Source organism: Aquila chrysaetos, chromosome 4 (genome assembly GCF_900496995.4).
Source record: "Aquila chrysaetos chrysaetos chromosome 4, bAquChr1.4, whole genome shotgun sequence".
Lineage (NCBI taxonomy): Eukaryota > Metazoa > Chordata > Aves > Accipitriformes > Accipitridae > Aquila > Aquila chrysaetos.
The window spans coordinates 61,943,118-61,966,400 of record NC_044007.1 but is presented as its reverse complement, the minus strand read 5'-3'; the positions used below and the strand labels follow the sequence as shown (position 1 = coordinate 61,966,400).

Sequence of the window (23,283 nt, the reverse complement as noted above, 5' to 3'; positions counted from 1 at the left end):
GCACCTGGCATCTAGCCAGGGTTAACCCACCACAGCTATCAGCCCAAACCATCCAATTAATCCTTTTAAAGACCCATCATTAAGTTACGTTTTGAAAGTAAATGTTTTTTTGACATTTATGTTGAAAAGAAGAATCACTTTTGCTCGATGTGGGCCTCCGATGCATGGGAGCAAACATTGCCATTGTAGTCCATCACTGAAAGTGCCAATAGTCTAGTACACATCAGTCCTAAACCTGGATACCAATATAAGATCAGAATTTTGGATTTTTGGCAATATGAAATTACTGGGGCTTTTTTTCTTAGAAAACATTCACAGGATAATTGCATGCTATTTATTATATATACATTTTTCATTTAAAGATACCAAGAGGTTACTGGAACTTAAAGGCTAATTTGTAGTTTTATGATAAAAAGCATTAGACCTGCCTTCAAGAGACCTAGACTTACAACCATACTCTTTCACTGCTTGCCATGTGACCTTGGTTAAATCGTCTTTGTATTTCAACTTGCCAGTTTTAACGTAATGTCTAACATTGATATGACATAAAGCTAAAGGTGACTGGGTAGAAGACAATAGTACAAGCACAGAGCCCTGCCCTATTTTAGGATTATCTATCTAACTTGAAGACTACTGACTGACTTGGGGAGCTGAAAACAGTAACTTACAAGACAGAAAGAAAAACCTGTGCTTGAATATCTTGTCTTCCATTACAGAAATTATAGTGACAGAGAAAGCAGGGAGAATTTCATTCAATGAATCCTCAATTTTTGCCCTTAAAAATCCCTGCTGTTGACAGAGCTTGTAAATCTTGAAGAGTTCTGGGAAAAACATTACATGTTCAACCAGTGTCACCATTACAATCAAGGCATTTAGCATTTTCAGAACTTGTTCCATACTTAGTTAATACCTAATGGCTAAACATTTCATTAAGCAGACAATTTTACACATTTCCAAAATACTAATGTTTAAAGACAAAACGTCAGTCTGTCACTTCACACACATTGGGGGTTTTGTGCTCATCTGGAAAAAACAGTGTGATATCTCACCTGCATCACTGAGATTTACAGACGTTTTACTGTGCTTTTAGTGTCAGGATTAGGTTTTCAACCCGATTCTCACTGTCTTGTTTGCAAACTAGACAAACCAAGAACACACTCTTCCCAATGAAGAATGGTAAACATGCAATGCTTCAGTTCATGAGAAAGGCATGACTCACCTTGTGAAAGTTCCTGAAATATGCTGCCTTCTCATCTGGAAATTTTTCTAGCCTCCTGGGTCCTTTACTGGAAGCCTTCTTGAAAACCAACCAACAACGCCTGAAAATCTGCAAACAAAACCAATGGATTACATTAGCTTTTCTTTAAAGGTGGGCAGTATCACAAATGTATTCAGTTACATAACTGACTCAGGAAGAAATTTTAAAATGACAATATTTTATTTTAAAAGTCTGGAAAATTCTGACAACATCCATTATTTCTACAAAAGTAATCCCAATTTGTCAATTTATACATATTGTCAGTCCTTTGTACACTTTTTTGCTTCAATTTCTTTCACGCATGCCAAATTTCACAATTCCTGAGATGCAAGTAAATCCATGGACTTTGAAAATGAAAAGCATTATAAGGCTGTCATTAGAGAAAGTACTTTCAGAAATCACTCCACGCATTACTAGCTTTCACATTTACACTCTATTTCTACGAGAGTATTGATACCATTGAGAAACATTCATTGCAGCTTTTAACACAACACAGTATCCAGCAGTTAGTATAAGCTTGTATGCACAGAAAACACAAGGTTGAAATAAGCACCAGTGTGACAATTACTGGACAACAACATCTAGTTCTCTCACTTAGTTCAATGACAAACTCTCTAAGGAAAAAATAAGGGCAACCAAGTTGGTGAGGGGCCTGGAGCACCAGTCTTATGAGGAGCGGCTGAGGGAACTGGGGCTGTTTAGCCTGGAGAAAAGGAGGCTGAGAGGACAACTTATCACTCTCTACAACTACCTGAAAGGAGGTTGTAGTGAGGTGGGTGCTGGTCTCTTCTGTCAGGTGGCTGGAGATAGGAAATGGCCTCGAGTTGCGGCAGGGGAGGTTTAGATTGGATATTGGGAAAAATTTCTTTACTGAAAGGATTGTCAGACATTGGAACAGGCTGCCCAGGGAAGTGGTTGAGTCACCATCCCTGGAGGTATTTAAAAAGTGTGTAGACAAGGCACTTCAGAACGTAGTTTAGTGTGCATGGTTGACGGTTGGACTCGATGATTTTAAAGGTCTTTTCCAACCTAAACAATTCTATGATTCTATGCAGATTATTAAAGTTTGGAAACTTGTGGTGAAAAATAAAATCCTCCAGAAAGCCCAAAACAATATTATCCTCTCATTTTAATGAGAAACACACTAGATTTTGCTTAAAATGCATTTTTAAGCAACGAGGGTACTTTATTAGATGATTTACCAAGCATTCTGATGGTATTGCCATAATCAGAAGTTTAAAATCAGGAATGAATTATCAAATAAGAATACATTTGCAGTTCAAAGAGAAGCTGACTAAGGATAATCCTCTAGACTGTATTATGCAAGTAAGGGATTAGGTATTAAACTAGTTTTATAATCTATGAAAATAGTTTACTTCATTCTCTTCTTCAGTACTTGCGCAGCTCTATAAACAATACCATACAGACTTTTATGTTATTATTTCAACGATACATTGAAAACCAAAAAAACCCCAGTACTAGTTAATGGTTCCACTGGCCATATGTGGAGAACAGCCTTATTTCTTCAGAAATTCTACAAAATTTGATGACACAACACAAGAAGTACAATAGTATTTAATTTGGATCAAACACTTCTCCCATTAAAAAAAAAAAAAAAAAATTAAAAAAAAAATCAAGGAAATATGAGAAGAGAGAGCTAAAATAAGTTTTCCCCTCAGTGCGATGCTGGTCTAACTAAGTATAAGCAGCAAATATAGTGTCATTAAAATAATTAAGCTTAATTAATCACATTCTAATGTAATAAAACTGACACTATCCTGTTGCCATTATCTCAGATTAATGTTATCACTCAGAGTAAGTGTTTTCAACCTACTATTGGACAACAGTATCTATATGTTTAATTATGAAGACTTTTGGAAGAAAACATAGCATTTAATGAAATCTCTGCAAGCATACTTCTTCCAAAGCATACAAGTTTTAGGCTTTTTCTACCAAGGTTGTAAAGTGGCAACTGTACAACTGTACTTCCTATCTCAGAAATTACTTCACCTAACCTGAGGGAAAGCAAAGACAATATCATATTTCCTGAAAAAAATGGCATTACACTGTGAGACATCATAAACCATCTTTATTAGATAATACTTTCTTTAAATAACATCTTGGCAGTGTTGCAACTTACTTTACCAAAGCTACAGCACTACTCCCACAGTTATCTCTTGATTAACCCATATTAACTCTTCACAACTTTATGGTGTGAAAAGCTCCACACACAGGTAGAGGATATTCATACCGTTTTGATCTTACTAAAAGCAATAGTACCAGCTGTCCAAAGGGGACAAATTTATTCATTTAATTAAAGTGTCGCTTTTAATAGTACTCCTGGCTCTTCTGGGATCTGGTTTTTTTTTAGTCTATGTGTGTTTTCAGCTAATCTCTCTTCCTCTGAGCAGTCTTTTCCTAAGAAGTTCTTTATCAAGGTAAAAACCATTGCCTTCATTTCAAATCTTTTATTGATTTCCTTATTTTTGTTATCTGCCCTTAATGGTTTACAGTCCTCAAAGACTTCTCTTTAGAAAAACAGATCAACCTACAGGCCCCATCACCAGCAGCGGTGAGTTTTAGCACAGTCATGGAATCTACATTTTACAGATGACCTGAATTTTGGACAGCTGGTGATAAGGTAACAGAAGTTTTGTGTTAATTGACTGAGAAGTTTTTGAAGGTTGGGGCGGTTTTTTGGTATTTTTTTCTGCTCTGTTTTTTTTTTTTTTTTTTAAATATATATGGCACAGTCCTATTTCATTATAATGCAAAGTATCAGTTCCATCCAGGACATCAGAAGTATCCCTAATAAATGGAAAACTACACATGCAAAGTCAACAAGTTAGATTTCTTCCTGCAAGGATGAGAACATTTTCCAGATAGAAGGTCATCTAATGCGTACTCCAAAGCAATTCCTTCAGTGACAAATGAGCAGGGTCTCTCGAATGCCAACTTCAGTCTTTTTTCACTGCATATCAATCTATCTGGGACAGTGTGGAAGCAAGTTTGAGGGTTTGCAGCTAAACTGACAAAATTCAAGAGGGAGGCTTTGACCCCCTTATTAGTGGGCACTTCAAAGTATCCAGTGATACCGAGAGCGCTAAATGCTAGTTATCTTTAAGGATGCTCCTTATTAGGCCTTTTCCCAAATTTCAGCATTGGGAGAAATTAAAAGGCTTCAGTACATAGACTGCAGGAATGAACAGCCCTTGCTTTTAAAGGAGAACACTGAATAGCAAGAGGAGGGAACTCTAAGTTTTACCTTTAGACAGTTACTGCTGCAATTTATTGACATCTGTTTTTTCCAGACCTTTAGGGAGAGGAGAGATCTGAAGAATGGAGTGGCTTGACGAGGAATCCTGGTACGGTATGTACATACAGCAAGGTACATCCTTGTCTTTGGATTTTATTTTTTTTTTTAACCTACTTTCAAAGCTGGTATAAACATACACAGTTCCACTGCATTTCAGCAGCATTCTACCTTGTTACACCAACGGTTTGTATCTCAGTGTTTGAAAAAGCATTAGCATATGAATTTACCTATAAATATGAATAAATAGGTGCAGATGTGAGCACACAGCACACAAACATTTGCCTTTCATAAGGCACCTCATTGTTATACAGAAGCCTACTCAATTATTCACGAACTGTGAGATACTCTTTTATCCCTGGCCTACTTTAGGATGCCATTGGCTGTAATCAAAACTTCTGAAAGAATTCTAAAGTCCTCAGATAATTGGGGTAGCCATTGTGAAAGAAATCAGCATCAGCCCTTTAACAACAACGAGAACCGCTCACAGTGTTGTCTCCATAATATTTAGTATTTCCTGTGAGATTTAAGTGTCTGTTTTTCACACATACATAGCTGAAGAAATGCCAAATATTTGATCATTTAATCAGTTTTACAGCATTCTTGGATGAGCACTCACTGCTCAGCAAATATGATTTAAAAATTTTGTATCGAGGGCAAACAACACAAAGTCTAATCCTATACCATTGCTTTTTTCTGGAGAAATTCAGAAAGATAGCATTAAGTACCTGCTATGTTTAGGCTTCCTTTCATTAAACTATCAATTAGAAGGACCAAAACTTGTTCAGTATAAACCTGAGAAGGATTCTGTTGAAATTACCTGCTGAGTCCATGGCATAGCAGAACCTCTTTAAACAACATCCTTCCTCTCTCAGTTTTACAAGATGGGCAAAGCAGAAAAAAAAAAATATTCCTCTAGATCCCACTACCTGTGCCACTATGTATCAGTAAGCAAGGGCAGTAACTCAGCACACTTGCGGTCTGCTGAGAACTGATTTGGCTGCCCTTTGCAATATCATATGGGAATGACTGTCATTACAACGTACAAGCTTGCAGGGGAGAGTAGCCTCTGTTCCTAAGGATGGACTCTGAGTAGCCTCATCTCGTTAGTGAGAGAAAAGGATTCCAGACCTGGAACAATATAACCTTATCAGCCCCAAATGATTTCTGAAATCTTTCCAGTCAGAAATTCGACTTCCAGTGCTGCTCCATTTTTATTAATCTTTAGAGATCCCTTTTTTTATATTTTACTTGAAACACTGCAATAGATCAATTAATGATGAAAAACTCTGCATAATCTTCTTTTCTTACATTTTCTTCTGCTTATTTCACCTCTCAGCTCACCTTTCCAGCATGTTAATATTTTTTAATATTCTTGACTAATATATGCAAAAGTTTGGCCTCTGAATGGATCAGTGCTCTTCATGCTCATATCATACCTTTCTGTTTTGTTGTTGCCATGGTTGTTCATAATAAATCCATTAAAAGACATGTTACAGGAAATCTATTTGCTAAATTAGTTTTTTAGAAAGAAGAAAAACTTTTTCCTTTTCCTAAAATAATTTTAAATACTTGGGTTCACAGTGGGAATCTTACATATGATTTTCCATTTTCCAGAAATTTCTAAAGCCCTTTCCTAGTCACTGACAATAGACGCTTTTGAGATTAACATTTCTTTTTATCCACAGCTGTAGCTAATAAAGCTTTGCCAGTCATCACTAGTATTTAGAGAAGGGATTTTTATTGACAAGTCTCTACACATTATTCCGGAAATTCCACAGTAAAAAAAACCAGAAACAAAAAAACCCTCATCCATCTTTTTCTTTAATAATGCCAAAAAAGACAGTCACAACATTATAAGCTTTTTTTTCCAAACCACTTAAGATGCTCTGAAATCTCCCTACCCCTATCCAAAAGATAGTACAAATGGCAATCACTTTCTTGGGTATATTGGGAAACCATCTAATTTTCTGCCACTAGCTGTAGAAACACTTGTCTCTTGAGAGACGCAGCAGTGAGTCAGCTCCTAGTTACTAACAGAAACCATCACTGACCAGGATGGGCACCGAAGCATCGCTCATGGGGCTTTTTGCTAGCACAACCCATCAAATGGTTCTCCCAGGAATACATCTACATAATAATATTCAGTCTTGCATTTACATCTTGTTATCTGCAGGAAAGGCTAGTTGATTTCTCCTCCCTGACTTTCCATGTGCAGTGTTAGACAAGACAACATCTGCAGTGTATGCTTTAAAAACACTAAACCATGAATATGTTCATATTTACTTCACTAGTTATGACCATTAAAAATGGATATTGGTTTCCATGGGGTATGTGACAGAAATGCAGTATGCTGCGAGCTACCAAAAATCTTGACTCACAAATTAAAAAATGTAGGATTCGTAGTAAGAAAAATAAAAATAGTTGTCACAGTAAAGTTATATTTAACCATTGTTTTGACACCCACCACTTTTTGATTTTTCTGTGCATATTTTCGTAAAGGGAGAAGAGACAAGGGGTGACACCTTACCACTTCAGTGGAACTGCACTTGTCACACATTCAAATAACATTTAAGAGAAACTGAAAAGCAGTTATTATCTGTAAAAAGGCCGAAGAGGAAAATGGGAAGACAAAACCATTCATGCCTCAGCTAAAGAGCAAGTTACAGGATATAAGCTATTGCTGAGTAAAGTCAATAGAAAAACAAACAAACAAAACAAAACACCTCATCCTTGCAATCCACCTACTTGAGTTACCAACACTTTCCATTAAAAAGACAAAAGCAAGTACTGCTGTAACAAGGCATGCCATCCCTCCCGCACTTAGGTTTCTGGGCATCTTTGAAGTCAAGGTGCCCTAGAAACAGTGTTTTCCCCGTCTTAAACAGCAGTGATTTTGCTGCCTGGTTTTTTGAAATACAGTTAGCACTGCACTAAGTGGGTGCATTTTGGGTGGCAAATTTGGATCCGTATGAAGGAGCAAGAGAGGAAGCACAGCACCGAGCTCCCAAATTAGCGCAGAGGGTGCAGAGAGGCAGGGAATCGAGGCCAGCTCCTGCTCCTTTACCACACCACTGGGTACTCGCACATCTCCCAGCAGCAAAGCAGAAGATCCTCCACAGTGATCTGACACACCCCCCCCCCGCCCCCAAACAGGAGGAGAGGCAAAAATAATCCGTAGCCCCGCTCAGATGCGTGAGGTTATTTGCTTCTGTCAGCAGCTCCAGGATGTGGGGCCAAGATTTTACCACAAGATATACAATAAGCCTTGGGAGGTTTTCTTTTTTTTTTTTTATTGTTTCTAACTCTCCACCCGCTCTTGCCTATTTCAACATATTTTCTTCAAACTTTACTGAAGTATCTACCACAAAGCAACTGCAATAAAAGCAAAGCTGTTTAAACTGTAAAGCCAGGATTAAAAAACTCACAACTGTATCCCAGAAAGAGCACTAATAATTCCTTTAATAAAAAATGCTGTCTGAAGGTGTGTTATGAAGGATATCCAACAGGGAAACATTCCTCATATATGATAACCTTGCACGTACCCTTGAGCTTCATTTTATCATCCTAGTTAGGAAGCAAGGTTAAACCTCTAGTTTATAAACTTGCAGCATGACCTTCTGCAACATTATAGAAAACAATGAGGCCTTAGATCATTTTAGTGTCATAGTTCAAATCCTAAAATTTCTGATAGCATTTTTTTTATTATTATTATTTTCCAGATTGCAAATCTGCTGGCAGTTAAAGTTAGGAATAGAAGAAATATAGAAACATCTGCTACAAACTGTTTCATCTCAGATTAGATCAATCCTTGTGGGCTTGATTGCAGTCAGTGAGAATTAGGATGGTTAGAGACAGATGATTAGGGACGATTCACCCAGTTATAGTATACATACGTCATCTTTCTGCTGCCATAACATACCATTATAGATTCATATAGAAGTTTATAATATACTGTAATTTATGGTGTTATAGTCACAGGCTATACATGCAATCCATAAAAAGATTTATTTTATTATTAGAGAGTTCTGTGAAATCAAAGCACACCATAGTAATTTTCCAACTATTCCTATACTAACTAAACTACTGTGTGTATAAACACTTTAGCTATGGAATCTGGAGTCTTTTTTTTCTGTGTTTAAAAAAAAGCAGAGGATATATATCTGAAAAGATTTGCACGTTGCAGTTCCGTGAAAAGTGTTATACAATTTTATCAACCCTTAAGCACCCACAGCTTAAAAACTCACCACCGTTACTTTGCTTTGAACTGCCAGCAGGGCAATTCAAGGACAGAAGGACAGCCTACACAAATAATGCCCTCAGTCTTCATAGCAGTCCACAGATCAGCAGAATTTATCACTTACATCTGAATTGATCTTACGGTTACTTAAAAAAATCAGTTCCAGCAGCCATTTTTTGGCTTTCTGCATTTCTGACTCAGTTTTGGCAAGACTAACTTCAGTGATTCTTTTGGAGGAAAACCAATACTGCTTGCTTCATGTCTGGCCTCAGAGTAGATGACAAAAAAACCTCAACACAAACTACAACAAAAATATAGTTACAACAGTTTCAGCAGGCATCCAGCAGGAAAATCCCAGAACTTGCAATATTTTTAAAGAAATCATTATGCCCAAGAAATCTCAAGCATTTCACTGAGCTTAAGCTGAATGTGTAGCAGCTACCTATGAACAATTATGTAGCCAGAATTTGTACCCAAGTTTGTATCTCTTCCCACAGGTACTTTTCTAAGTGTAATCAGAAAAAAATACCAACAGAGAAAGTTATGGTTTGATTATACTTTAATATTAAATTTGAGTAACTTCTCAAACTGAACTGGAGTAACTAGCTTACTTAAATAATCTGAAGCTTTTTTGGTGGAAATACCAATTTTTTCCCCACTTTTTACAACATTTAATTAGTTACAAACAAACATAGTCCACTTGAATATGACAAACCACAAACAATGGTTTGACATTCTGCAATGGAAAGCCATATTTACAGAAGAAAACTTGTAACTCCTTTCATCAGTTTTTTATCATATAGCTATATATTGAAATAATAGAAATACCACTGCAGTAAAGCTTCTTAATTCTTGACTCCTCCATAGATAAGCTTATTAAGCTGAAATGCAGTATCTTTTACACATACATAGTAGACAGTCATCACTTTGTTCTTGAAAAACTTAAAGGCATTTAGTGTACAAGGGAACTTAATGCTGAGAAACAGACAAGTTAGTTATTGAGATAGACTTCTTATTTACATCTTTATAAAACACAATTCAGACCTTTACACACAATCTGAAAGAACACATTTATATTGAAAGATGGTATCTATCTGCTCAGATCCTTAGTATTTTGTTAGGAGGGCAGGGATTTGTGAAAGTAAGTGTTACAAAATCAAACCCATACAACAGAGTACCTTAAAATGAAGCAGAGCTTCCGAACAGAAGAGTAATCGCCAACATCTGTTCTATATATACTACTGAGGGACAAAAACTCAAATCATTTTTACAGCTCCAATTTAGAGGGTTACAAGCTCAAATTTAGCTTCAGAATCCAAAATTATCCCTTAGGTTTCTATCAGCTACCACATCTATCCTTATGTTTCTCTATATTATCACACAGAAACCTGTCTTAGCAGAGGTATCATGGTCCTCAAGATGCTGTTGTTTTGACTGATAAAATAAGTGGAAACAGTGTGCTTTGCATGGGATTTAATACAGCTGAGCACAGCACTAAGTCTAAAGCACTTTCCACAAAGAAGAAGTATGTGAGCTGAATATAAGTGCCACTGTATATTTATGTAGGTGTATAATTTCTAACAGCAATTGATCCTCAAAGTAGAATAGAAAAGTTAGTGTCTTTTATTCCTGGACGCATTTTTCATTTCAGCATATATCTAGAAAATCTTGCAAATCCAGCCATAGTGATATATATGGGTGAAAGCTAACTGTAATCTATAGGTGCCACTATTAAATGCCTGGTCACAGTCCCAGGCACGCATGCATGCATGAAGTGTATGCAACATGTTTAAATACAGTGAGAATAAACAATATATGAATGCCAATGTAGAAGAAAAGCCCTTCAAACATACTCTGATATATTGTACTACAGAACAGAGCACAGATTCTAAAAATGGCATTTGACATACCATTCAATAAACCTCTGAAGTATCAGGTTGTATGAATCAATCATGTTGGTTTCCTACAAATCAAATGTATCCTTTTTTATGAAGTTAGATATTCTGCTTTGACTCTCCTATAAGTACTATGAAGTCTGCTAGATTTTATGGAGAAATTCATCTTACATAGAAAAGAAGGTGTTTTGCAAAATGAAGCCTGCAATAGCATTCAAGCAGGACCCTACAAATAGTAATGATCAAGAGGATGTCTAATATCAGTGCTGGTTTTCTGACATTTGATCACCTGCATTACTGTAACCCATAGGTTAAATCTCCTCCTGCCACAGAATCATAGTTTTAACGGATGCTAGCGTGCCCGCAAAGACCTTCTCTTACTTTTAACCTAACTGAAGGGGAGGAAGATGAATTAACAGCTCATGGTAACTGGAAATAGTTAAAAGCTCAGAGTTAGCAAGAATCCTCTGCAGCAGGAATAAAACAGATACTAAAATTGAGTACTGCAGTGAAATTTTCTGCAATATTCATACACAGAACTCCTGGAATTTTTAAAGTAAAAAATAATAATAAAAAAAAAAATCAAACCAAACACCCCCAAAAACCAACCATCATTTGCTCTGTGTCTTAAGAGTTTAAGAGGAACATGTATGCAGACAGAAAGATAAATATTTCAAATATTTCATTCATTTGTATTAGTGATTTGCTTTCTGCCACTCTTGTGCTACTTATTTTACAATATTTCCTGAAAATCTCTGCTTAAAGACATTACCAGTCTGCTATTACAATGCATCAATATTGCACCGAATAAACATGTAATCCAAAGCAAGAAAAGGATGAGAAAACAAACACTTCTACACACCACTAAGAGGATTTGGAAGAAAAAGCTATAGCCCTTAGCTCTTGTAACTACCAACACCAGTTCTGTTCGGCTTTTGTTGCAACAGCAAATTTTTAACAGATAAAGACAGCTTTTACTCAAAGAAAACTAGCATGAAAGAGCTTCCCTAAGAACTCAAATGCAGCTGGCGTGTTACATTCCCAGCCAGGATGTTCTGTGGGGAAATGTGCCACTACAGGGGATTAGAAATCATGTTGTTACAACCCCAGGGAAATAATACAGAGGAAAAGCAGATGGTTTCCAAACACAGACTTCGTAAGTCCAAAAGACCACTCTGAATTCCTTGCTCTGTACCTGTGACAGGTCTCAAAAAAGTCTGCCCTGGAAGTGTTTCAGAGATTCACCCAAAGTTTATCAGGTAAATCCACAGAAGCCATGACAGTGCCTTAGTATGCTTTGGCTCAGACCCAAACTGGTAACACTCAAGGCACCATAGATCAAACACAAATTTCTTTGTTAAGGGAAAGATGGTCATCCCACCAAGTTAATAATATTATCTCAGAGGAAAAAAAAAACACAAAACCAACTCCCCCCCATCACTTCCACTGATTATCACCAGCTTTCCAGAGCTTGTAGGAGATAAGACTGTCCTTTTATACCATTTCCCACGGGCAGAAGAAAATTATTAGTCTGCCTAACCGATGCTATTTATTTTGATATTCTCATCAGCTGCATATAGTAAAAAAATCTTGATTTTCTATGCTCTGGGGATCACCTGAGGGCAGGAGTGGGTACAAGAGGAAAAAAAATAAATATTGTTAGCATTTCTGGTGAAATCAAACAGACAACCTGCGATACCCTATCCAGAGTACAAACATCTAGCATATTGGTTCAGTATTAGCTAACACAAGTCCCTTTTCACACTAGCAGTATTAAAAGTGCAAACAGGTCAATAGCAGAAAATTGTGTTGCTCACTTCCCACGACGGCTGAGATGGTCTCAGCTACAAGATCTGAAGTTGTAATACGTAGTCTAACATAAAACAGAAAGGGGGAGGGAGGTGGGGTAAAAATGTTGTGTGCTCCTTAGTATTAATTCTACCAGAGCAAGATTTCGCTTTTGCAGTATTAACTGATTAATCCTCACACTTTAGTTGTGAAGTTTGAGTCAGAGTTTAAGAGCAAGACTTAAAAAGTAGGAGACTTGTTGCAGATACAGATTTTTTATGTAGCAACAGGAATGAGTAAACTCACAAAACCACAAGTCAGCTTTCTTGTTAAGCAATCTTTCCATGCAAAAAGTCAGTAGAAAACTATAGTTACAAAATAAAATATGCAGATTTTATGGAAAATACCCAGTAGGTTTAATAGAATGATTAGTCTATTAATAGCTACTCTGAATAAGAACATACTATGAATCATGAACTAAAAAAAATTTGGCAAATTCTGTATAAATACAGAGACTGTCAGAGAATGGACTAACAACTTCATTGTAATTTTTTGTAGGAGAATAGTGAAATAAGTGAAGTATTATGAACAATTCTTAGCTTCTTCAAGATAAGAATTTCTGTATATAGTGCCAATTGACTGGCTCACCACAGGTACTGCTTTACACATCAAGACTCCACAGAAAGCGTGTCTTCTTGACCTATTTGTTTTGTAATGATGTAATGGGGAAAATTCCCAAATGATTTTCAATACCTCAGAATTAAGGTTTCTGATTTGGGGGTGGGGCGGGGTGGAGAGACAAGGGAAGAAAAAAGTTTTCAGTGCAGTATTACATAAATGAACACTTGTAATCCCAGGCATCCTCACTGAATGATTCAGAGTTTGAGAGGTGGTTTTTTGCATTTACATCATCTATATATATATATATATATATATATATATATATATATATATATATCAGACAATACATAGTGACAACAGTAGGTAAACTTCAGTCTCTGGATGTTAATTAAATATATTTTCTGGTCATTCACCAACAGATGTACTGAGATATTTATACCATAAATAGGATTCTAAATTCACAGTTACATTTCCACTATCTCAGAAATTAATCTAAGCAACTCTTTTTATGTGGCCATAAGCTTTTGCCAGTGTACATAAAGGTCTAAGTCCAGCACTGCAGAGCAGTAATTGCTACACATGCTCCCTTTTTGTTTTAAAGCCTGCACTTAAAATGACCCAGCTTGCATATCAACTGAAATAGAGTTAGGTAAGAGTTGGGCATAGATGAACGAGAGGAAATGTACAAGTCACTGAGCTCTGCCACCTTCAGTTGCAGAAAGCCATGCAAGAGGTGCCTGCTACTTCTTGATATCCTTCTCCACTCGTCACACTATTTATATCCAGGGAGATATTTGAAGTCTGACAGTTTTTCTTGTTGTCCTCATGGTACTGGCTCACTAGGATGGAAATAATTTCCTTTCTGAGGAGTAGCAGGGAGAAAAAATACCGGCAATTTCACATTCATAATTCTTTTCTTGTAGGTGCTCAGTGGCTAATACACAACCATTGTGCTTTGGGGAGCTAACTTTTATTGTGATTTAATTTATGAGCCTTGTCCCAGCAGAAATTTTAATTCTTGCAGCTAATATCTTCATGAACAGATTTTTGCTTTTAACTCCAAATCACTTGTTTTAGTACATTCCTCTATTGGCTTTTGTATTTTTAACATATATTATAATGAATCTATCAGTAGGAAGAGCCATTCAAGTGCAGACATGGTAGTTCAATGCAGCATTCACCAGTGAACTCATGGCATCAGGTCACAGAAAGGCAGCCACTGTGACACTCGGCAGCTGAGGATGCTGTACCATCTTACCTTTTGATGGCAGAGCCTTTTGTTCTATTTCTCTTTAGAAGGATCCAACTCTATTCTTTTCAGACAGCACACAGTGTGTAATTTCTCCTTCGGCTCCTCTACATTTCAAATTACCAAGTCCCTGCTCCCTATTGTTTTCCCTCAGGTCTTCTTAAGTCTGCCCTGCTGGACTTTAAATCATCTTTCAATAATCACCTTAAATAAGTTCAGTCTTGGTTTATGATGGATTTAAGCTCTAAGAATTTATAAATGAATAAAATATTACATAAATGGAGCTGACTCATAATGGAACATCAGCCGTATTTACAGTGAAAATTTTTTACTTTTTCACAGAATCCTACATTTCTCTACTGTTATTTCCATTATTGCTGCTATTTCTATTGTTGCATATGACAGGAATTCCCTTCTACCATAAACAGTCTCCATTCTTTTAATATTAGCAGCACAGCAATTGAAGAATATTATTAGCATTACTAATTGTCTCACAGGATATGTTCCAGGAGATACACTGTGCAATGCCGTAGAGGAGTTGGTTTATTTCCATCCTACATACATAGCTGAAGTCTCCTATTCTTAAACATTAGCAAACTTCATTCTACAACAGTACTTGCTTTGGTGTGAAGTGTTTTAAAATGTTCTGCAGATCTTTTTGATGCTCCTATCCTTGTTTCTGAAGTCTGCAGATATATCATTAAAAGGTAGGTTTTAATGGTACAGACATTGAAGACAGAAGGTATACGGGGGTTTTCATTTTTTCTAAACTTGGTCTTATAGAAAGTAATAGCATAGTTGTTCACTACATGGTTTCCATCTCCTATTTATATTAAGCTTTTCCAGTCATCTTTTGCAGATGAAGGGCTTGCTATTCAGTTACCTGCATCTCAAAAGGGGGTGAGCGCAATACTCCCACTGACCACAGGCAGAAACAAGAAGAGAAGAGAGCAACGGTCTATTTCACAAAACTGAGCCAAGTTTGGCTTCAAAATACTGTCATTAAGATGGGTGGTCAAAATTACTCAGAACAGTTCTACGTGAGTATTTTCCCAATTTCTTTTCAGAATTTTCTTTCTTGCTCATTGCTAACAAAAATTCACAACAAAAACACAGTAGAAAATAAAGCAAATAATACTTTTACAAAATATACCTACACCGATCAATACTAGAGCTGATCTTTTGGACAAACTCCTTCTAGAAGCACAGTAGTATTAATCTTTTTTTTATCCTATATCTTCCTTGCAAGAACCATTAGAATTGTCCTGACAGAATTTGCACAAAAGTAGTCCACACATATTCAGCTTGTCTTTCTGTGCTCTTTAGCATCCAGAAATTGTGAGAAGGCCACGATTTTTTAATCTTAATCTTTAGTTCTAGAAGTCTTCAAACAACCCCCAATTAAAATTGAAGCAATATAAACCCCTTGCACCCAAAGAATTTTGCCTAGGACCAACTAAAGTTTTTTCAGTTTCTTTGGATAATTATTATTTTTTGCCCAGCACAAACTTTGGATTAGACCATGTTTTGGGCTTATTCTTAGAGTCTTAGTGCTCATTTAAAATGGGATTATTTCAAAAGAGAAGTTAAGAGTTCTCTCCCCTTCGCCCCATGTCTACAAATAGAAAAAAACCAGTTTAGTTTAATAAACAAAATAATAAGCCTTTGATGTTTTTTCAGGAAAAGCAAGGCAAACCACAAAAAAAAAAAAAATCCGTCAGTGACCATAAGCTAATTCAGTAACACAATACAGCACATACTTAATTCCTTTAAGGCCATGCATGTTATGTCATTCTACTTGTCACCATTCCTTTTAACAACACTATATCACTTCTCCAGATGATGGAAGTCACTTAGGCAAGTGGGTGTTTGTTCTAAAAATACACCCACAATTAAATGTCTCTGTGTGTGTGTGTATACCTTTACTCAGAAGCTTTACTGAGGGGAATGTATACCCTCAAAATGCTGGCATAGAAGATGTCAAAATTTAACTAATTTATAGGCACCCCAAGTGGAAAATTCATTAGCACAGAGGATTTAAACAAAGTATATGTTATTAAAAAACATAAGCACTTGCAAGCTTTGCTGACTGAAGTTCTTAATTTTTAGGGCAGCACTCTTTCCGATATTGCCACCAGTGATTAAAATTTCTTAGAACTGTCACAGAGATGGTGCGTGTCTTACAAGGGAGTGCTTACATTAAGAAATCTATTTTAGTATCTCTTTCATTACTGCTGCAGAGGATTCTTGCAAACTTTGAACAGCAAAAGTTTGATATAATGGCTGAGATTATTTTAAAATCAAATACTAGTAGGCAACAGTCCCACTCAGGGGTGTTGGACTAGCTGACCTCCATGATCCTATGAATATGTGAATTAACAACTAAATGCAACTTTAAATGCTTACATTTTCTTTTAGAGCCAAGTTTAGTTATATTTTTCTCTGCAAAGAATTTCTGAGTAAAAACAATCTGGAGAGCTCTTTCTCTAAAAATACAGCCTTTTTCTTCTTCTCAGTTTTGCCCTTTATTCTCTTTAAAATTGGACTTTGATGAGGCGGAACAAAATTGGTCCACAGAGCCTACAAGAGGTTTTGCCACTTGTAGACCCTGGAAGCAGGACTCTCAAGCAAAGGCAAATGGTTGAAAGGTATCAAAGCAGTCTTATATCAAGGTCTACTGCTGAAACTGTAGAAAGCGTTAACACAGTGCGCTCTTCCCAAGCCAACCTTAGTCTTCTCTTTCCATTCCACCTCCCCCATTCTTTTATTTTTACCTTCTCAGTAACAAAACTTTCATCACTTTTTGGGAGAAGTAACTTAGGATGGCAGCTCTTTTCCCTTTTAAGATTGCAAAAAGATCTGAAATTCAACTTTCTCCCTTCCAAATAAAGGACTTCCTAAAAAGCTTAGGTGTTGTTAACTTTAGTGAAAACAAAAAAAGTCAATTAACTAAGGTAAGGGTCTTTCAACAATGATTGTGGTCCACTACATAGCTGTAGAATATGATTATAATGTCTGTGGATTAAGGTTTAGTAATTTCTAAAGAAACAGTTAGTGTTGCTTTGTCTAGAGTAAGGATATGTAATTCCTTTTTTTAAATCCATCATGCTTTATGGCTCCAAGTCACATAATTCTCTGACCTCATCTCTTTAGTCTAAACATAGCACAGTTCAAAACATGCATGCAGATGTCAGGCTCTGAACAAAAGCTGAATAGAAATCAGATTTCAAGCACTGGAGTGGTAGTTTCCATTCTTCTGAAAGTATGAAGGGAAAGAAATAACTCCTTATCTGGGATCACAGTTTTATCTGCTATTACAAAAATGTGTGCTTTTACTTTCCGCTATACAATGTACTCTTTCTTTCACAAGTTTTTGAAGTTTTGGTCACATCATCAAGACACTTGTATCAAGACATCTGTGGGAAAGTTCAAAACTTGTATCTTTTACTGTCAGCCTAGGATAATCTGTATCCTGTACACATTAGATATGACAACTTTGTTAAATTTTAGAGAAGAAATAGTATATGGCCAACATTATGGGGTTTAAATTAAGCTTTTTTTTCCATAATGGGATTTCCTCCCCTTTTCCATGTCATGTTTTACGAGGAGCACTGAACAAATCACAGAGTGTTTACAGCTCTGCCACCATTTGTAGCAGTGGTTTTGATGCCAACAGCCATCACGAAGGTTACACCGCGACCTAGGCTAGAGAGGCCACAGGCTCAAATCAACTGCTTTCTGTCGATTTCAGAAAGGTACTTAACACCTTGCAAACTAGAAGTTGAAATTTCATTGGTCTTAAGACGTTCCTCTGTTGTATTTCTAACATTTTCATTACCAATCCAGGAGTCCCACGTGTTGGAGACTGGTATGACTCCACAGATGTAAATTATTGCTTGAGCACAAAAGAATTTGCTTCTAAGCACTCCAGAAGACTAATTTCCTGCATGTCACCTGCTATTAATGGTAGCTGAATGAATAAGGCAAAAACTTTTGTGTGAAGACACCCCGGATGAATAACTAGATTTTGATTCTTTCATTTTTCATCTAAACAACTACAAGTACTGCTGAAGGCAAGCATAACAAGTTGCTTCAAGCTATTGGCAAGTTGTCAAATTCACCAGAAGTGATAAAAAAGTTTAAAAAAAACATTTCCCATTTTCAATTCCCGATAGTAGATTCCTTTAAGAAAATATGACAGTGGTAAATATATAAATAAAGAGAGATTGGCTATCCTTCTTTTCATGTTACCTTACTTCTGTTTTCTTGCTCACACATGAGTATTCCCCACACCCCAGGCAAGCAACTTTTCACAACTAAATACAAACTGGATGAACTAATTTGACTTCTGAGAATTAGAAGGAAATGAGAACTAAATTTTTATCTTGTCTCACTGAAGAATCATTTTTCAGATAGAATGAAATAATTAACATTAAGTCTCCAGAGAAGACTCCCAGATGGTCTGAGAACAGGGGAATTTTGCCAGCAGAAATGGCAGCTTATACCTCAGTGATTTGAAAGCTGGCACTTCAGTTGTCTTGTTTATGAGCAAGAATTTCACCTCTGCACCTGAAACCTTGCATCTATTCAAGCAGCAATGACTGAAACATGGAAAAGAAAGAGAGGTTCAAGGAAGCACACTTGTGACCTTGTGAGATGGTCAGCTACCCACTCTACTTGGGGGCAGTTGCATCTGGCATTATGGCTGAAGGCCAGGATGGTTGTCCACAAAAAAACGAGCTACCCCAGGAATGACCAATAGGTCATCATTATCATTCAGGAAAATTCACAGGAGAATTATGACTCAGACACACATTTTGTATTAAAGGTAGCTCTTGTGGCTATAGTGGACAACCCCTAAAAATTATTCATCGCATACATGAATGATCCTGTTCAGACCCAGAGGACAGATATTTCCTGCACTGCAGCAAAACAAACAGAGTGTAACAGTCTCAGAAATGACCATTTCTCTTCCTTCCTCTGTTGTTTTACAATACTGCCCTCCCCCCAACAATTTCTGTACTTAATCCTTCCAAACCAAGCAAAATACATGTCTGACAGAACTCCTTCCCCTGCATGCACATGCACCCACACACAGCCCCCCCGGCCCCCCAACCAGAAAATTCAAAGTACATGATTGCTGGTAGTTCCTTCCTCCATTACTTTCCTAATTTCTTGAATTTAGTGAGGAGAACTTGTGCTTACAGCTTACTGGAGAACAATCATCCTGTTTCATGGGAACTGAAAAGGTAGGACAACAGGGAATTTATGTAAGCTGTGCTGTAATTTGACATCCCTGTTGAGTGCCCTAATTTCTGGGTCAAAATAGTTTTGCCTCCGATCACTGTAAATCAGGCACAGAACCTGAACCTCTCAAAATTCAGACAAGTGCTTAACTGATCAGCTGTAGAAAAAAAAAAGTAAAAATCTGAATATCCTGAGGTATTAAAAACATCTCAATTAACTCATCATTAATATCAAGGTTTGCTGTATTTTTGGTTTTTTGCTTGTACAGTAGCCTAGAGACTTCTCCCCCATTTATCTCTTTGCATTGGATCTGGCAATGAAGCACAAATGCTGAACTGGTGGCATCACAGCCATTTCCATAGCAACACACCAATTTCCCAAGCATCGTCATGGCTCTACTGTCACTGAAAGCTGAAAGAAAAGCAAGGCTGAGGGAATGTTTGTCAAGCATTCAAACACAGCACTAGTTTCAAGTACCCTCAAAGTAGACCAAACTCTACACCTTCAGCTAGAATACTGGCACAAATACTTCTAAAAAACAAACAAGTGTTCGGGTTGGTTTGTTGTTGTTGGGTTTGTTTGGTTTTTTTTTTTTTTTTTTTTTTTAATCGATCTTAACATAGAAGTTCTTAAGTTAGTTCCAGTAAAACTCAAGCAATGAATGGATGACTACTTCAAAACAGATGCTGGATTTTATTGTTCATTCCCATTCTTTGTACCATTTGTATCTGTTGTGGTTTAACCCCAACCAGCAGCTAAGCACCACGCAGCCGCTCACTCACTCCCCCCCCACCCAGTGGGATGGGGGAGAAAATCGGGAAAAAGAAGCAAAACCCACGGGTTGAGATAAGAACAGTTTAATAGAACAGAAAAGAAGAAACGGATAATGATAATGATGACACTAATAAAATGACAACAGCAATAATGAAAGGATTGGAATGTACAAATGATGCGCAGTGCAATTGCTCACCACCCGCCGACCGGCACCCAGCTAGTCCCCGAGCGGCGATTCCCCGCCCCCACTTCCCAGTTCCTATACTAGATGGGACGTCATATGGTATGGAATACCCTGTTGGCCAGTTTGGGTCAGCTGCCCTGGCTGTGTCCTGTGCCAACTTCTTGTGCCCCTCCAGCTTTCTCGCTGGCTGGGCATGAGAAACTGAAAAATCCTTGACATTAGTCTAAACACTACTAGCAGCAACTGAAAACATCAGTGTTATCAACATTCTTCACATACTGAACTCAAAACATAGCACCGTACCAGCTACTAGGAAGACAGTTAACTCTATTCCAGCTGAAACTAGGACAGTATCACAACATAGATTATCTAAATAAGGGATGCCCTCTTCACATGCTTTACTGCAGTAGCACTCAATATAGCCCTTAGAGGATACAGGAATACAATGTATACTGGGTTTTAAACATGAAGTTGATTTAAAATTTCTTTGCCTACTGCTGACATTCATTATTTACTAACAACACTAATAGCAAATTGATATTCACAACAACATAGGTTTCATTATTAGTCAACAACTGAAAAAGCTCTGGAAGAAAGGTACCACATTAATAACAAGATCATAATTGCTGAAGATACCAGTAAAATCAAAACAATCAAACAACCACTTAATGCCACCTTTTTTAGCAAAAGATCTGAACTCTGATGAAATCTAAAAATTTCATGTTTTTCCATGAATGCCCCAGAGTATATTTCTCAGCAGAAATCTTAAAGCTAATAAAAAAATCGTATGACTACAAATTGTTACGCCTTCAATACAGCCAAGCCAATTAATCACTGTGCTCCTATCAGAGCATTTCAAATATATTATACCTTGACAAGTTGCCTACACAATAGCAGCCTTGTAATAGAAAATAAAAAGCAAAAGGAGGAGAAATTAATAACACACTGAACAAATGCTCTGTCTTCCATAGTCTCCTCTGTCTTTTACAGAACTGCTCTGAATCAAACCTCCATACTTTCCTTCTTCCCAAGTCACATCTTTACAATTCCAGCCCACCCACATAACTACCCAAGAGCCAGCATGTTTTTTTTCTCAAATCCTGTAACCCTTTCAGGGATTCAAAAGTCAAGTCTTGACAGACTTTTACAAGAACCAAATGCTTCCAGTGGCACCCAGTCAGCAACAGCCAGCCATTCCACACCTAGAGGATTTAATACACTTCTGTGACTAAAGGAAAGCTCTGCATTAAAAGATGGGTCTATAGCCAAATCAAGATATTTCTGTCAGTCAGGAGAGGGGTAGAGAACAACATGGATCATCTTCCAGTATTATGTATCACACAAACCCCTGCTTTGATGCTTTGATTCACAGTGCCTGGTACCTTAAAAGACAAATGGCAAGCTGCATGGAAAAAAAGAGAACTGGTGTGATGGCTGAAAATGTTTTGTGATGCGGGAAGTTTATGATTTGCAACCCATGTTTTATCTGATAGTGAGGGAACCTCAGCAAAAACCATAAGTGCTGTTAAACTTTATTCTTAACGTACCAGGAACATGTCTGGAAGAGATCTGAGCTCTGGTGTGAATCTACTCTCTCTACTGGACCCTTCCTATTTCCTTATCTGCTGAGCCCTACCCTCCTCCTACCCCATCCTCTCACCCTCCTGTTTCCTCCAATTTCAGCTCAGCCCTATGAACTCATTCAAGCCCATTACTTTTGTTCATTGCACTCAGTCCCACACTTCACGCATGCATTCGAGGTCCAAACTTTACCAGCTCACCTCCACTCATTCCAGTGCATTTTCCACCTGCCCTGTCTAGGAAAGCCATGAGCAGCTCTCTCCACTTTCTTGCTTGAAATTCCTGGACTGCAGAACCTCCCTCCTATCAGACTGCCAAACTCACCAAAGCACCCTTTATTCACGTACACAGTGCAGTGAAACATCTAAAAAGTGCACGTATTTACCTAAGAGATAACAGCAATAATGTAATACTGTCAAAAGACTAATGTTTCCAATTATTTGGCTGTAAACCCATAATCTCTAAACTTTTCCTATTCTGTCTCACATTTACAACACAGTACCACTTACGCTTTTTACTTGCTTGCTTTTAGAAAAGTACCTTTCACAGAGGAGGACCTACTAAGGATTGTTGATGCAGGGTAACGTAGGAGTATTAGAGAGGAGAGTAACAGTTCATCTTGCTCTCAGTTAGGTCTCAGTACAGAAGATTGATTCACATTACCTCACTAATTTGAGATTTCTCTTTTGTTGCCTATCAATGATTTTTGTAATTTCTACACCAGCTGAAAGAGTCAGGGTTTGGAAAATGTACCTAGTTTCCTTAACATACTTTGAGAAAAACTGCAAAAACTGCTCAGCCAAATAGCCTTCTTAGAAGAGTCTACACAGCAGCTGGGAAAAAAAGGGATGAAATTTTCCTGTGGTACTGATACAGAGTACACAGCTGCTGCCAATTCCCCCATACCACAATGCATGCATGCAAACCAGTGGGTACACAAGGCTGAAGACCTACCTGCCATGCTCCGAATCTACTATTTTGAGATTGTCCACTTTTCTCATAAGACTGTAAACCAGCTCTTTGCAAAGTAGATGTGTCAGATAACTTCTCCTGCCCCTTTTTTGCCTTTACTCTAAAGAGTGGAATCGTATTTGCCCTACCTTCTATTTTATATTCCCTATCTGTTGAATACA

At 37.3% G+C, this 23,283-nt stretch overlaps 1 protein-coding gene across 2 annotated transcripts in view; it reads right to left on the bottom strand.

Moving 5' to 3' along the window:
• The window catches only part of DOK6 (docking protein 6), a 266,549-nt gene that overhangs the window by 165,060 nt on the left and 78,206 nt on the right, over positions 1 to 23,283 (bottom strand). For both annotated transcript variants that reach the window (XM_030011402.1, XM_030011403.1), the window contains exon 2: positions 1,220 to 1,327. In XM_030011402.1, the coding sequence (XP_029867262.1) occupies positions 1,220 to 1,327 (108 nt within the window). The remainder of the gene's footprint in view (positions 1 to 1,219; positions 1,328 to 23,283) is intronic.